General features: G+C 41.9%; 1 protein-coding gene across 1 annotated transcript in view; it reads left to right on the top strand.

Annotated features, from left to right (window-relative positions):
* AFF3 (AF4/FMR2 family member 3) overlaps positions 1 to 14463 on the top strand; it is a 263564-nt gene that overhangs the window by 87719 nt on the left and 161382 nt on the right. Inside the window, exon 5 of the mRNA XM_026035647.1 lies at positions 7476 to 7520. Within this exon, the coding sequence (XP_025891432.1) occupies positions 7476 to 7520 (45 nt within the window). The remainder of the gene's footprint in view (positions 1 to 7475; positions 7521 to 14463) is intronic.

Raw genomic sequence — 14463 nt, 5'->3', positions numbered from 1 at the left:
CGATTTGTAGTTCCATGAGACTCCTCTTCCCAACTGTTGCTGCTTTACAGATGTTACGGATTCTTCCCAAACACGGGCCATTTATTAAAATACATGCAATTGGCCTCTGTCCAGGTCGTGATGGACAAGTGCCCACATTGCTAAAAATGCCTCATTCCAGTTGACAGTAATTGGGCATCTGTATAGGTGTCTCCCTACATCTGTGTAGGCATCTGTGTAGGTAGGTGTCACCCATAATAGGTGTCTGATGGGGAGAAAGGTTCTTCTCTATCCCTCACACGGTGGCTGTTCAAGGTCTRCATCACCAAGGGGGGAAGCTTTTGTGTTTGCTGAAAAGCCTTACCTGCTGCAAAACCAAAAGACTGTCAATCAAGGAAACTTTCCAACCACTAGGTCTAACAACCAGCCACTTTGTTTGCTGCATTCATTAAGGTAATACAGTGCTGCAATTTAATAAATGGAAGATATATCTGGAGGATACCACTGGCTCTTCTCAAATTTTAAAGGAAAGGGGGAGTTGTGGAATCAGTTCAGCAGGTTGTTGCCAGCATTTTGGTGAATCCCAAATGCCTTCAGCTCCCGTTGAATTGGGTGGGAATTGAGGTCAGTACCTCCCCAGATTGAACATGGAGCAAAACAGCAAGTTGCAATTTTAATGACTGCTCTCTGATTCTCCTTCTCAGATAGGTAGCAAGAGAGTGTAACCGCATCAGCCCCTATTGTTGTCATTAGTGAAGAAAATGTTAATAGTCTGTGACGTGACATGGTATTGATTTGATACAATCAATCTTCCTCAGTAACAATAAAATTTTATATTTTATTAATAGAGCAATGCTGTTATTTTTCATTACAGCTCCCTTGTTATCACTGGGTCACAAACTAATTTGTGTGTGTGTGTGTGTGTGTGTGTGTGTGTGTTTTTTTTATGAATATAGCATGTAAAGCTTGTAAAATTGCCCCACCAATTTACCACTGAATGTTTCACTTGAGCCTCACAAGCATCTTTTATTAGATGATGTATTACTGATGGAGCTCTGGTAATTGATTGTTCCATGGTCCCTCGAGCTAAAGAGGGTGGGAAGGTTTCAGAAAAGGGTTCTTGCCTTTTAATTCTCTTGATTTTTTTTTCTTTTTTTGCAATGATACTTGCCTTTTGGACCTTGTTAGTTTGATGAATCCTACCCCARCCTTTGACTAGACCCAGCATTTCTAAATCTCTCCCAGTACTGGCACAGCAGCACTTCAGCATCCCTTCACTTTCCCAGACAGGGTTTCTCACACGTAGCTCAGTACAGGTACCAGGAGGGCAGCAGGAGTTCCTTTGCTTTCACATCTGCAGTAAGTTCATCCTCAGTTAGACACAAGAGGCAAGATCCTTCCTCGCTCTTTGGACCCTCAGCTCTGACCGAGGCCAGACCTAGGGCTGGCAATGTCCTGGGTTAGCGCAGTCTAAGCACCACTGCAGACTGCAGTCTCCCTTCTCAGAGGCTGTGGCCACCGAAGGCAGCCACAGGCTTCATCTTTCCAGTGCACAGGGCAAGTCTATCTGACTATTTTGTGTCTTCTGTCTCTCTAGAGATATTTTTGATTCATCATCATCTTCTATTAGCCTGAATATCTCATTGCTGGTACAAGGCTTGGGCATCATGGCTTTCCAGTCGTAATGAAACMTCCAGTTAATAAATCCAGATATTTTTATTATAAAACAAGGCTAGGTGCCTTTCATCACTTGCTCTTTAAACATTTTATTTTTCTAAAATAGAATCTTTGTACACCTTTCCCTTCTTCCCCTTTGAAGCAAGAATAATATTGCAAAATCCCATGGTAGGGAAAATAAACCCTATAATGAATATAAAGGCCCAGTTTCAAAAGGCAAATGGACATATAAAGGAGAGCGTTTTACTAACAGTCTCTGTAAATTATRTGTCTCTAATAATTTAAATTAGTGCAAGGCTTTCTGACCCAGAGCCTGGGTACAATTCATCCRTGTATCCTCAGCTCCCTTCTTTATGTCTCAGTGTCTAAGGAAACAGCAGGAATTCCTTCTAGTTTAAATCAAAACAGCTCCTACTCCAGCAATGCAGAGCAGGGGAGCAAACTATTATATCAACAGATTATGACCACTTACATTCTAAATTGGTAYTAAAGAACCTTGATTGAAAAAAAAGGCAAACCTTGAAAAATCAGGAGTAACAGAAAATAAAGCTTTTCCCTTCATTTTTTCTTTCCTTGGCATAGCCATGACCAGTTCAGTCCTGCCTGCTTGCATCTTGGTGGAGGGACAAGGAGACTTGTCTGTGTGAAATTCATAGCACTATTAATGCTGATAAGTGGAAAGAATGGGACTTCAGCATATACTCTACAGTACATACTGTGTGTCCCTGAGGTCCAGCCCTGTTAAAGTATATTGAAACACCACTGAGGGGTCTCACTTCGCCCATCAAGATGGAAAAGCCATTCTTGTTAGTTAGTGAGCAAAAAAGAGAAATATCATTTGAAATTCAGTTCTGGTCAGGTCTTTTTCATTCTGAATGCTTTGTCTTTAGGATGCTCCAGTTATGAAAATGACATCATGTATCTATTGATTTTGGCCAATCCTGTTTTTAGTGTCATTTAATTAAAACATTTTTATAAGTTAAAGTTTTCCAATTTGGAGTGAAAGTGAAACTTTCAGTATTATTTCAATGCCTTCTTGATTTCGGCTGCATTTTATTCTATAAATCTAAATTTTATTTAATTTTTTTCATTATTTGACATCGGAGTAAAGTGTTTTGATCCACTCGTCATTTCTCAGCTGAACTGAAGAACATGTTTTAACATTTCGTTTTGAAAGCAACATCAAGCTGCTATATTTTTTTAATGAGTGTAGCTGACTGAATAAAAACGGCATCTAGAGATCTGACCCCTGATTCAGAATAAGAATTGTTGACATTTCTTTAGGAATAAAGAAACTGAGTTTTTAACCGGGTCCAGGTCTTATTTTTTCATCAGCCTAGCTTTTCTCATGTCCAAAGTCCAACCGTACTCTCCTAGCCATTCCAACTTCAATGAAGTCATGCCAGGAAGAATGTTTTGGATGTAGCATGAATAATAAAATCCATAGCAAGCTAAACCACGAGTGTCTAAAACCCTTTACTGAGCATGTGCTCTACAAAAAATAACACTTGCCCAACCTGGCTACATTTGCACACACACCCCGAAAGTCACCTCTCTGTGGTCATCTATTCCACAGCTTGAAGGTCTCAAAATCTCTTCAGAGAAACAACTGAAGGGCAACTTTGGTGTGGATAATGAGTCTTCACAAGCCAACATTGCACAACAATATGTATGAACATGTATGAACAATAAAAAGAACAGGAAACATCCTGCTGGAAAACCCTGGGTGCCCTAACAAAAATAAGGCCAGGGAAAAGCACACCCGCCTGACTCAATGAATGATGGATGCACCTCTGAACGTCGCTACTATTAGGCAAATGATAGCCAGGAAGGCCAGTGGTAATGTGCATAGAGCACTTCATATATGGGTATATATAGGCACATGTGTGTATCTCTTATGGTATTGTATGTCAAAGAAATAATTGTGATACACACTCAAATCCTGGCTTTTGGGGGTTTGGGGKTTTTTTTTTGTTTGTTTGTTTGTTTTTATTTTTTTTGTTGTTGTCTTTTAATCTACAGTATACTGCCCCAAACTGCACATGAGTCCAGAAGGACAACCCCAGCAGCCTCAGTACAGGGGGGCTGTGAACACGGTGCACATCATGATGCAACACTGGATCTGGGACAGTCTAAGATGTCCCAGAACCATYGGACGGTGCCGCAGGAAGGGCTGCGGAGAGTGCAGATTTCATCATGCTTAGTTTGTACTGAAGAAAAAAATCCAGCAACTTCTGGGGAGTTTGTGAGAACACTTAGCACAGGGCAAAGAGGAGCAGCACCAAAAGCCTGCACTGCATTGAAACAAGAGGGGTTTCGCAGGAGGTTGTTCTTGTTTTCCTTAACGCAGACGCCTAAAAGGAGGGGAAAACACAAACAGGCAGCTCCTTCCAGAGAGGCGTTTTTGTCTGTCTCTGCGTGAAAGCTGCTGGGAGGGCGAGGAAAAAGAAAGTAACGCTCAAAAATAAAATTTGCCGGGTTGTAGCTTTTTCACAAACGACATCCCATTTCGCAAGCCTCGGCGGCAGCGTTTCGTGAGCCGCGCCGCTCGCGGGCCGCTGTGCTTTGCATGGCAATTAGCTCCCGCGCTGCCCTCGGCAGCTCCCGGCTGGTTCTTCAGCAGCCACCACCGTGCTCCGCGGCGGCAGCTCCTGCTGGCAAGCGCACAGGGTGCTTGGGAGGCTGGGCTGGCCCGGGAAGGCAGTCAGCAGGCAGAGGTAAAGGGTTGGAAGCAGGCTCGCTGCTCAGCACCTTGGCTGGGAACGGCAGCCGCAAAACCTTTATTTTTATTTCTAAGAAAAGGTAATTAAATTGTTTATTGAGTCACCATTTTGCAGCGTGCACGGTATTGAGGTGGCACGGTGACTACACTGCGTATTCTATAGCATTTCTAACATAAATCTTGCATATTCTGTGGCATTTCCAACATAAACTTTGCACAAGGGGTGTGCTGGAAGCCCCGGGACCATGTAGTTTTGAAGGGCAGCTCTGCTCATGCACATAGCTTGTGGAGCACTGTGTGCTATTTGTTGCACACAGGTAATACAGTCTCTTCCTTCAGTGTAGTTTTCAAGAGACATTTATTGGCTGCCTTTTTTTTTTAATTAAAATGGTCATAAAGTTAAATTCAAGTTCAYAAGGTTCACATAGAAGGTTGCTTTCTATATAATGAAAACATAAAAGTAGTGGGTTGGAGAAACTTTTAGATTGAGAATGGGGAATATTTTGAATACCAAGGGCCATATACATCTTACAGATACACTTTAGATCCCATTTTAACACTCTGCACTGTGTTATAGAGTAGTATCGTGAAAAAAATATAATACGGTCCCAGGCCATGTGAAATTGAGGGTATGTAGACCACACAGAGAAAGTTTTCCACTTTTATTCTAGGCATTTGGATATCAACAGCAATATTTACCAGAAAATCAAGATTCAAAGCTATATATATATTTATATATATATATATATACACACTTATATATTTGGCATTGAAAAGACAAACACCAAAAGGATAATATAGAAGCTTTCTTTCTAAGTACTATTTTCCTCTTTGTATCTCTTATTTCTATCTTGTGTTTCTGTTTTTTCTTTTGTCTTTTGGAACGCAATGCGATAGGGCAGTGCAATGAGTGAGGCATGAAAAGTTTTTTTTAGTCCTCGCTCTAAGATATGATGCGCTGTAGTTTTAGTCGTATGGTAATAGAAAGTGCAGCTTCTTGCTGATAAGTATTTGCAGACCTCTTCGGTTGCACGTCTAGGAAAGAGATTTAATTTTGAAACAGGAGCTTGTTTATAAACCTAATCTGAAATAGTCTTTTGCATCCTTAAAAGTCCACAGCTTGTTGTTCTGTGCTTGTTTCTTGCACAGCTTGTTGTGCTGTTGCTGTGTGCAGGTTTCTTGCTGTCTTGTCCACTTCATTGGCACCAGCAACATTTTTGCTTGCCCTTCCACTCCAGCAGAGGAGAAGGCAGCAGGGGCTGTTGTGCAGCATCCTGAGGACCATGGGGAGACCTGAATGGGGCTATTTTCAAGGGATTGCAGTCTTTCTTTAGCARCAATACAACAAATACGAGTAATTCTCAAGCAAACTGGCTTTAGAGTAGGTTCAGTTCCCTTCCCTTTGAAATTAGTGGTATGACTGCATGTGACTGGCAGTGCTGCACCAAAAAGMGTTAATGCAATTCATTTGTTTAACAATCAAGGGCCATATTCAGCAAAGATTTAGTGGAAGTGTCAACAGTAAAACATTTACGACTTTCTGTGAGTTGGCATGAAATAACAGCTACAGAAAATTATGAAACATAAATTGTTCCTTTGCCTATGTGTGGCTGTCTTACTATTGATCTCGGTTAAACCTGTTGGGCTACATGAGGCTGCAAGTTCAGATGTCTTCCATAATGCAGCAATGCCTAGGGATGGACAGTGACAGCGGGATGGAGCAGGCCTTGCACAAGCTCTCTGGGGAGTTCATTTATGTCTTGTAGACACGAAAGTACTCAATTCTGAAAGTGCCTCAGGATTTTATGGGTGCCCAGATGGAGATGTCTTTGAGGAGTCTGATTTCCAGATGGCAAGTGCTCCATGCTTTGGAAAATCAAATCCCTTTGATATTTCTCCAGGGGGGCACCTGGAACCTCTGAACCACTAGGTTTTTACTTGAAATGGGAGCTTGCTCATCAATGGGAGCTGCCTCTTTGGGGAMAATTAATGAGGTTGCCTTTTTTGGATACCTCTCAAGTGACAAGACCCTCAGCCCCATTCTTCACCYGCTGAATTAGTTCTGTTCTGCAAAAGGAAGAAAATCTGCTTTTGCTTTGGGAAATCTTCATATATCTGTATATATCTTCAGTATAGTGTGCTGAAGCACCCCCCAAGAAACRTTGCTGATGCAACCTGTAGTTTGTGGAGAGCTGCTGGAGATGGCAGCTGGAGATGTCCCGTGCCTCCATCCCCACCCGCACCACAATCACGCTAGGCATGAAGGGGGCTCCCTAGAATGACAGACTGATGTCCCCCTCTGCCTTGTCTTTTCTGCATTCAGACCTGGCCCTCAGGGACAGCCCAGCTGAGCAATTAGGCAAGGTGCCAGCTGGATGGCCATATAGGAAGAGCAGCTCCCAGCACACAGCTGCCAAATCTCTCATTTGCCCATTGCAGAACCACTCCAGGTAAGCAGTACAATTCAGAAGAGCTGAATTCCTCCATGCAGGCAGTCCCACACCACATGGATGGGTTTAGGGGCCAGCGTTTTAGGAGACTGCAGCCTTCTCATCAATACCACGCTGACAAGCCCAGGTTCAGTGTTGCAGCCTGCGCTGCAATCTCTGCAGCTCTCCCGTCAGCATCACAGCTGCGTCTGCCCTATATCTCATCAGGCTCCGCACAGGCAGGATCGCTGCAGAGTCTTCCCTGCAGAAAGGATATGCACACAGATATTATTTATTTCGTGTAAATAAATGTATTTATCGGATGCGTGTACATGCACTAAGTGTTTTGCTTGTGCTCGTTCACAGCCAGTATATTCAAAATAGCATCAACCACATGCAAAAGTAGCATAAGCAAAAGCCTATGAATTTAATACAAATATGCCGCAATTGTACATAAACATTGCAATTATTACATTTTCTTGTGGCCCAGATGGGGAATAATTTGGAATTCTAAATACTGGCACTTTTCAGATGCTGGAAAGACTTGGCCTCATCTTGAAGCTGTAATTGAGTTCTGAATAAATTTCACATGACAGCCATTTCTGAAACCTACTATTTGTTATTTCTCTTTAAAACACAAACAAACTCTTTTCTCATTTTGTTTACAGGACAGTGGAACGGGAGATAACAGCTGCATTGAAGAAATATTGCGGGTAAGAATCCTTAAAAATAATTCTATTGTTGTGCCATTTTGTTACTCTAGAAAGGCAAGGGAAGAAGAATATTCTAATTACTGCTGTTAAAAATATTACTCTTTCAGACTGTCACTTTTCTAAGGAATGAGTGGGCAAAATTATTTACCCATGTGAAATAATTGAAAATCTGTGAAAACAACCTTCTGGAGCTTCTGGATATCATTGCCACTTTGTACCAGTACAGCTGACCTTCATGCATGCAGAAGCAGATAATGGGATAAATTATAAACTGAAATGTACAACGATGTTTCAGGTTTACAAAGCATGCAAAGTGCATGTTTCCATTAATCATGACTGTCAAAAATCTTAATTTTGAAGGGAGGTCTAGGAAGGTCATTTTCCACCTGGATTTAATTAGAATCCATTATGTAATGTCATTATGTCCATTATGTCCATTATATAATGACAACGTGCAAAATCTGCAGTTATTCCCATATTTCATTATTATTTCTTTTATCCCGGTAATTTCTAGTTTATTTTCATGGTGAAAATTAATACATATCCAGATAGAGCTCAGCTTGAATCAGCTTTGATATTGTCGATTTCCTGAAGGCAGATAAACTTATAAACACTGCACCATATTCATATATTCTAACTCATTTTCTTTTGGGTTCTTTCCTAAGCCAATAACTCAGTTATKGATATAACAGTGGGTAAAGTAGCAAACAAGGTAGCTGGAATGGTAAAACCTCTATTACTGAATTTGCTTCTATCTCTTGGACATCCACTATACAAATATTTTAGATTGTTTATAAACTGCAGGCCTATAAATATTTGGTTTAGAGCTTAGTGGTGCATTAAGGCTGTTGTTTCTAAAGGCATTTCTCTCTTCTCCATGAATACCTTAAATACAGCTTTTACTTCTTGAACTGGACAAAGAGTTTATCGAAGGGTGATTATGATGGATTGCTTATGACATTGCTGGCAGAGCTTTTACATAGCTAACATTTACAAAGTAGGCTTTTGTAGGACTCAACTGCATATTTAACAGTTCTTTGCCTTCCTCGATGATGCTTTGTTACAAATTAGTAGCACAGAGTATAAATTACAAGAGCTTTTTTTATATATTTTCATGATGCACTAAGCATATGATATCACATGAAGCTCATTCATCGCTTTTCTATACAAGATAGTTAAAAAGAACAGTCGAGAAAACTCATCTTTCTCAGCATTAGCCAAGAAATGGAGGGAAAAAATTGGTTCGTTCTATGGACATTTAAGACATGGACATTTAAGAGACATTTAACATGGACATTTGGGAGTCCCTAGTCAAGAAGCAGAGTTGGTTGTATTACTGGGAACTGTAAGGAACATCTTCAAAATGGCATGCACAGTTGTTTACTTTCTCTGTTTTCCCTTGAGTGTGTTCCTCAAGAAATATTTTCACATAGCTTCTCAGTGAAACATGCAGCACATCCTTGGATGGATAAGACCCTTTTAAATGTATTGAAAAAAGACTTTCACTATGGATAAAAAAAAAATCAATCTATTACAAACAGTTTTCCCAAGATCTCCTGCTTGTTTAGCATAGGTCATAGGTCATCATGCTAGTTRCAATCCTGTCTCATCCCAAAGTAGGCAGTTTAAGAAAAAAAAAAATCTACTACAGTACCTAGGTGAGGAGCTGGGCAGAATAATCTCAGCCTCTGTGGACTGCAGAGCACTCTGACCTGTGTCTTACATGGCAGCAGGTGCCCAGACCCTCCATGTCTTCTCTCCAAGGCCTACCTTCATATGGAACTATTTGTGAGCTTGACCTTCTGAAATCCCAACATGTATTTAGCTCAGCAGTATAGGACTGAGACAATATTGGCTTCTTCATATGCAAGTGCAAGTGCTGAATTTCTGTGTTATTTTGGGGGTCATYTTCAGTGCTGTTAAATGTTGCGATGAACTTGCCCATGCCCATGGTCAACTTTCTAGCATACAGGAATGTATGTCTGGACAACACCAAACCTATCTTGTACTTTAACTATGTCTAGTGTAGCACGCTGGTTCCAGTAAAGATGTGCTGGTATAGATTTGCTTCCCAACCATGAGAATCATTACCACCTACTTTCTGAGTTACCCTTTGCAAACTTATTTTCAGAGGACCTTAAAATACCTTAAGCGATAAATGGGGACTTCAGACCTGAGAGATTGGCTAAAGATTCAAAAAGTCATCAAAGAGATTTGAGAAACCGACTATTGGCTGGCCCTTCTCTGCACTGTGCCTGTGCTGCCTATGGCGAGCACATTTGGACACRCAAGGCTGAAGGACTGGATATCAATACCTGAAGGCTGTGCACTAACCAGGCTAAAGAGCAAGCTGGCAGGATGGGAGGTAGGAGACAGTTTAAGTGCAGTTAGAACATGAAAGCTACACTTCTCATCAGTGTCTAGCTATCTGCTGAGGCTTAACATGACTAAAAGAGATCATATCATTTTCTCCCCCAGCTCTTGTCCTTACCTGAGTATACTCAATCACTGTGGATAACCTCTCCAATCCATCCATCTTCTAGGTGTGTAACCTGGCTATCACTTTCTATTCTGAACTTCCCTTGCAACTCTCAGTTCAAGGCTACATTTAAATCACACAGGCTGTTTCTTATGAAGCATTTTCTAAATGAAACACTTTATTCACACAGATATAATTCTGGCCTAAATTCGCCTCATCACCCACCTTGATTGCCGCAGTATCCTGTTCTGTGGTTTTGACAAATGCGGTGTTACCCACCTCCACTCATGCTGCTGCACAAATCATTTTCCTAGCTTAACATCTTGCCCACATCCCATTTGTCTTTGCATCTCACCACTGCCATCTCTTTCTCTATCACATCAAATAGGACTATTTGTCTCCACTTTTAAGATCTCAAATTTACCAGTAAGGACTAACATCTTGGCTCACACTTTTACTCATCTAGGGAAAGAAGAATACAACACCCTGTTGCTAAGTTTTACATGAATTATTTTCTCCCCTACTTCCCCTAGTACTTGGGAAGAGCCACAGAACATTTGCAGGTGCCTCCATATCTACCCCGAGATCCCCTCCCTCTCCTCAGGAGACCCTGAGATCTCCTTTTCCACAAGGACTATAAATAGAGATGGGTTCAAAGGCACATTGAACCCTCTCTATCTCATGCCTGAACATTGCTGCCTCACTGGTTCCTTGCATTGCCCAGTCAGGCCAGATATATTCATCTGCTCTCTCTCATCTTGAAAAGTCAATTTTCTGAGTCAAGGACCTGTCATATAGTATAAAAGCAGTTCTTAGGTCCTTTGGCAATGCAAATCAGTGCCTATAGCAGTTGTTGCTATTGATAATTAATAAAAAGAGTAACAATAAAAATAACCATAGCTAATCTCCTGACAATTTACTAGCACTCAGACTTTTCTGTCCTCTCTGTGCTTCTCTTTTGTGCTGAACAGATCCATTCAGCTTTAACATTGATTTTCTGCTTTTTAGARGCATTGTTTAGAAAGAATGTCATTTCCAGGTTTTGTTGGAAGTGCCATACATGTAATAAAGCCAAGGATTATCTCCTTTTAGCACAGGATATACACAATTCCCATATGGATGTGCAAAGACAGAGCACTGAAAAGCCAACAGGGCTGCAATCCATATGTTCCCCTGGAAGATGGCTCCTTGCTGGCCAGTGTGTTCTCTGCTCCTAACCTRCAGCTCCTCCAAGGGACAGACACTTCCACAGTGTGTCCCAAGTCCTGCTTCCTTCTTGTGCTACCAGCCCACTCCACCAGCACGCCTGCATGTCTGGCAGACAGGAGGAGGCAAAAAACAGTTCATGCCCAGATCCGGTCACAGCTTGGACGTGGCCAGGATGAACATCTGAACCTGGGCTTCAGAGTCGGTTTAGTCATAGCTTTAAAGTTACTAAATCTCAGTATGCACTAACCATCACAAGAACTTGTAACCTTTGGACTGGTTTGTGCCAAGCAGGGTGTCACAGTTGAAGTCTAACCTTATTTGATGAATCCTTGCCAAACATAACAGATCCCTGTAGACTCTGTAAATTGGCAGAGCGTGCTGCATGAGATTGCAGCTTCCGAGGAAAGCAAGAACTGCTATGAGACCTCAAGGAGGTTGATTAACAAGACAGTGGCCCTGTAGAGACCAGAGCTATTGTAAGGACTCCTGCTGCRTTTATAATCATTGCAAGAATCCTGAACCTAAACTAACCCCACACATGAATTTATAGCAACTTCTTTGATCCATAGTGATTCTTCTGTCCAGATGCATACATACACAGTGTGGTTATGGAAATTCTTAAAGAGAGCTTTCGATGTAAATAATCCCAATAAGGCCAAGTTACATGTGCGATGTCAAATGAAGAGAAAAGCCTCATTACTTGGCTGTAGTTATTAAAACCAATTCCTTGTAAGTTTTTGCATTGTAGGTGGAGGATATCACAGAAAACTTTGAAGTGAAAAATAAAAGTCTACACAAACATCCTTAATTCCACCATGCACTGAAGAATTGCTACTTAAATTCTTGAAACAACTCCATAGCCAATCTATTCAGCCTGTCCACTTCCTCTGCTGAAACACAAGCTTGCTAAATGAGAGTCATAATTTTGGCTGATTTTTATTTTCTTTTATTGGTGTGTTGTGCTCTGCATTTTGTTACGACTGGTGGGATTTGGGATACGTGTTTATTCTGAGAAAAATGAGAGTACTGAGGTTCCTACTTYTGAGCTAAGTCAACTGTTGAAACAAATATCTCAGGCATTCAGAGACTATATTTTCTGCAGAATTAGGGAGCAAGGAAGTGTAYTGGGAGTGAGTGACTCTTGGTTAGTAAGGTAATTGGAATGAGATTGATCTGGTTATTCATGCAGTCTTGGTTGTGATTTCCTAGCTATATAGTGGGCTTTTTGAAACAAACCCCACAGGCAATCTGAACTCTTAGTTATTGAAAATGTTCTTTGCATGTTCCCTTTTTTATTTGTTATTGACATGAGAGAGCACTGAGTTTTGGAGGGATTTTTGGGATGCAGGTAGGGGTGTTTGGCTCAGAGAGCTGCGGGGTGCAGGGACACCTGGAAGCTGGTTGCARAGGAGAGCAGGAGGGACGTGGAGGAAGAGCTAGAGGAAAACCAAACAGGACCAGCTAGTGTGGAGGAGCTGCGTTTTCTTCAACAGCTCAGCAAGGTGGGATGTGGGATGGAGGACATCCACTTCTGAAAACATGGCATTTTAAATGCAATAGCTTTGATGAGTAACTTACTCAAATTTCTCTATCCTGTGAAGAAACTAGTCAAGAGTTGTAAAGCTCATTCCCTCTTTAAACAACATTAAAAAAAATGAATGAGAACCGAGTCATACTCTGTATTTCTCCCTTTCTCCACTTGGGATCCCTTGGCTCATTAGCAGCCTTGCTAATTCTTTAGCAGAAAGCATTAAGGATCAGCCCATCAAATATTCAGCTTTTTTTTCAAACCTGAACAGCCATATGTGCCACGAGATCAGCTGCACTCCATCAGATGATTGAATTAAAACAAGAGCAGAGGCAAATTAGAAACTGTCTGCACAAGGCAAATCCTGCGAAAACATGAAATCCTACCAAACACGCTGTCACTGCGAATGAGCATCACAGCCAGCGGACCACGTGTCAGTACTTAGAGGGGCGAAAAATCAGTTTCTTAGAGGTATGTTGTTAGTTCAACCACTGTGAGCCACTGCCTTGTAAATGTTAATGACTGTAAGATCCCACTGACTTCAGTTAAGCTCGCGATRGAGTCAGACACGGGAGGAATAACCGAACACGAATATGGAAATCAGCAGCACGCCTCCAGGGGCTCCTCCTGCTTCCCAGAGCCGAGGGGAAAGCCTGCAGATGGAGCGAAACCCGCTTTGCCGCCCGGCTGTGGATGAATAGCCACCTCGGCGCCAGCAGAGCGGGTTATTATTGCAGCTCCCCGCTGCAAAGAGATTGCTGGGCACCTCTGAGGGGAAGGTGAAGAGGCCACCCCAGCGCTGCTGCCCRAGCCATCCGTGGGGAAACGCTCCTTGGCTTTTGTGGCTGGTCCCCAGGGGAAACTGCTGGGGAAGTTTTGGAAGGGATACAGCAGGTTCAGAAGGAGAACTGGGAAAAAAAAAAAAGGTGCAGAGACTTGGAAGGAGCTGCAATGAGCTGGCACTGCCTCTCTGGGCTGGTGTCAGGGAATATAGAAATATCCCACAGTAATAGAATATGGAATCGTATTAAAAATGTATCAGAGGAAGATCATTCATATTCATCCTGATCTTCACAAGAGCTTTCACGGCACASTTTTGCTTTCAGTATCCTAAATTTCAAAGCAATTAAAGTACTGTTTTGGCTGACATATGCTGTTCTTTGTGCTTCTTCAGTGCTGTTCTTTTTTGTCTTTTGTACTCAAATAAATGAAAAGCATATTCACGAGGCGGAAGGTGTATTCTTTCACTCAAAGCATTAAAAAATAGAAACATTAAGCAATAGTTCAAGCATCTCTCTAATCCAGCCTCCAATACTCACTTATTTACATTACCCTTCTTACAACTGTAGCCTCCAGCTGTTCTGTACAATATCCTTTCTCTCACAATTGCTGTTTGTAGAGGTTTACCCAGGTTAGCTTTCATCCAGGCAGCCTGGGTACCACTAGCAGTGTGGAGACAGCACCAGTGAGCTTCGGCAAGCTCTGCACCTGGAAATAACCCAGCCTCTCAGTGAGAATGTGYGCTCTATACTGTACCTCGTGCCYCTATAGCAAAGTTAGGAACAATCTYGGAGCTTGCCAGTTTGGCTTTCTCCATGTAACAGAGAAGGCAGGCCTTGGATGGCCTTGTGTGTTGAAACTAGTGTCAAAGATGGCTTGCTGAGACCTGACCTTTCAGGAGCATTGCCTGCTGCACTCTGGCCAAAATGTGACTTACTGGTTTGYGC

This window comes from Nothoprocta perdicaria, unplaced genomic scaffold (genome assembly GCF_003342845.1).
Source record: "Nothoprocta perdicaria isolate Ctin4 unplaced genomic scaffold, notPer1 scaffold_163, whole genome shotgun sequence".
Taxonomy (NCBI): Eukaryota; Metazoa; Chordata; class Aves; order Tinamiformes; family Tinamidae; genus Nothoprocta; species Nothoprocta perdicaria.
The sequence above is the reverse complement of the archived record's forward strand: the minus strand, read 5'-3'. Positions and strand labels throughout refer to the sequence as shown.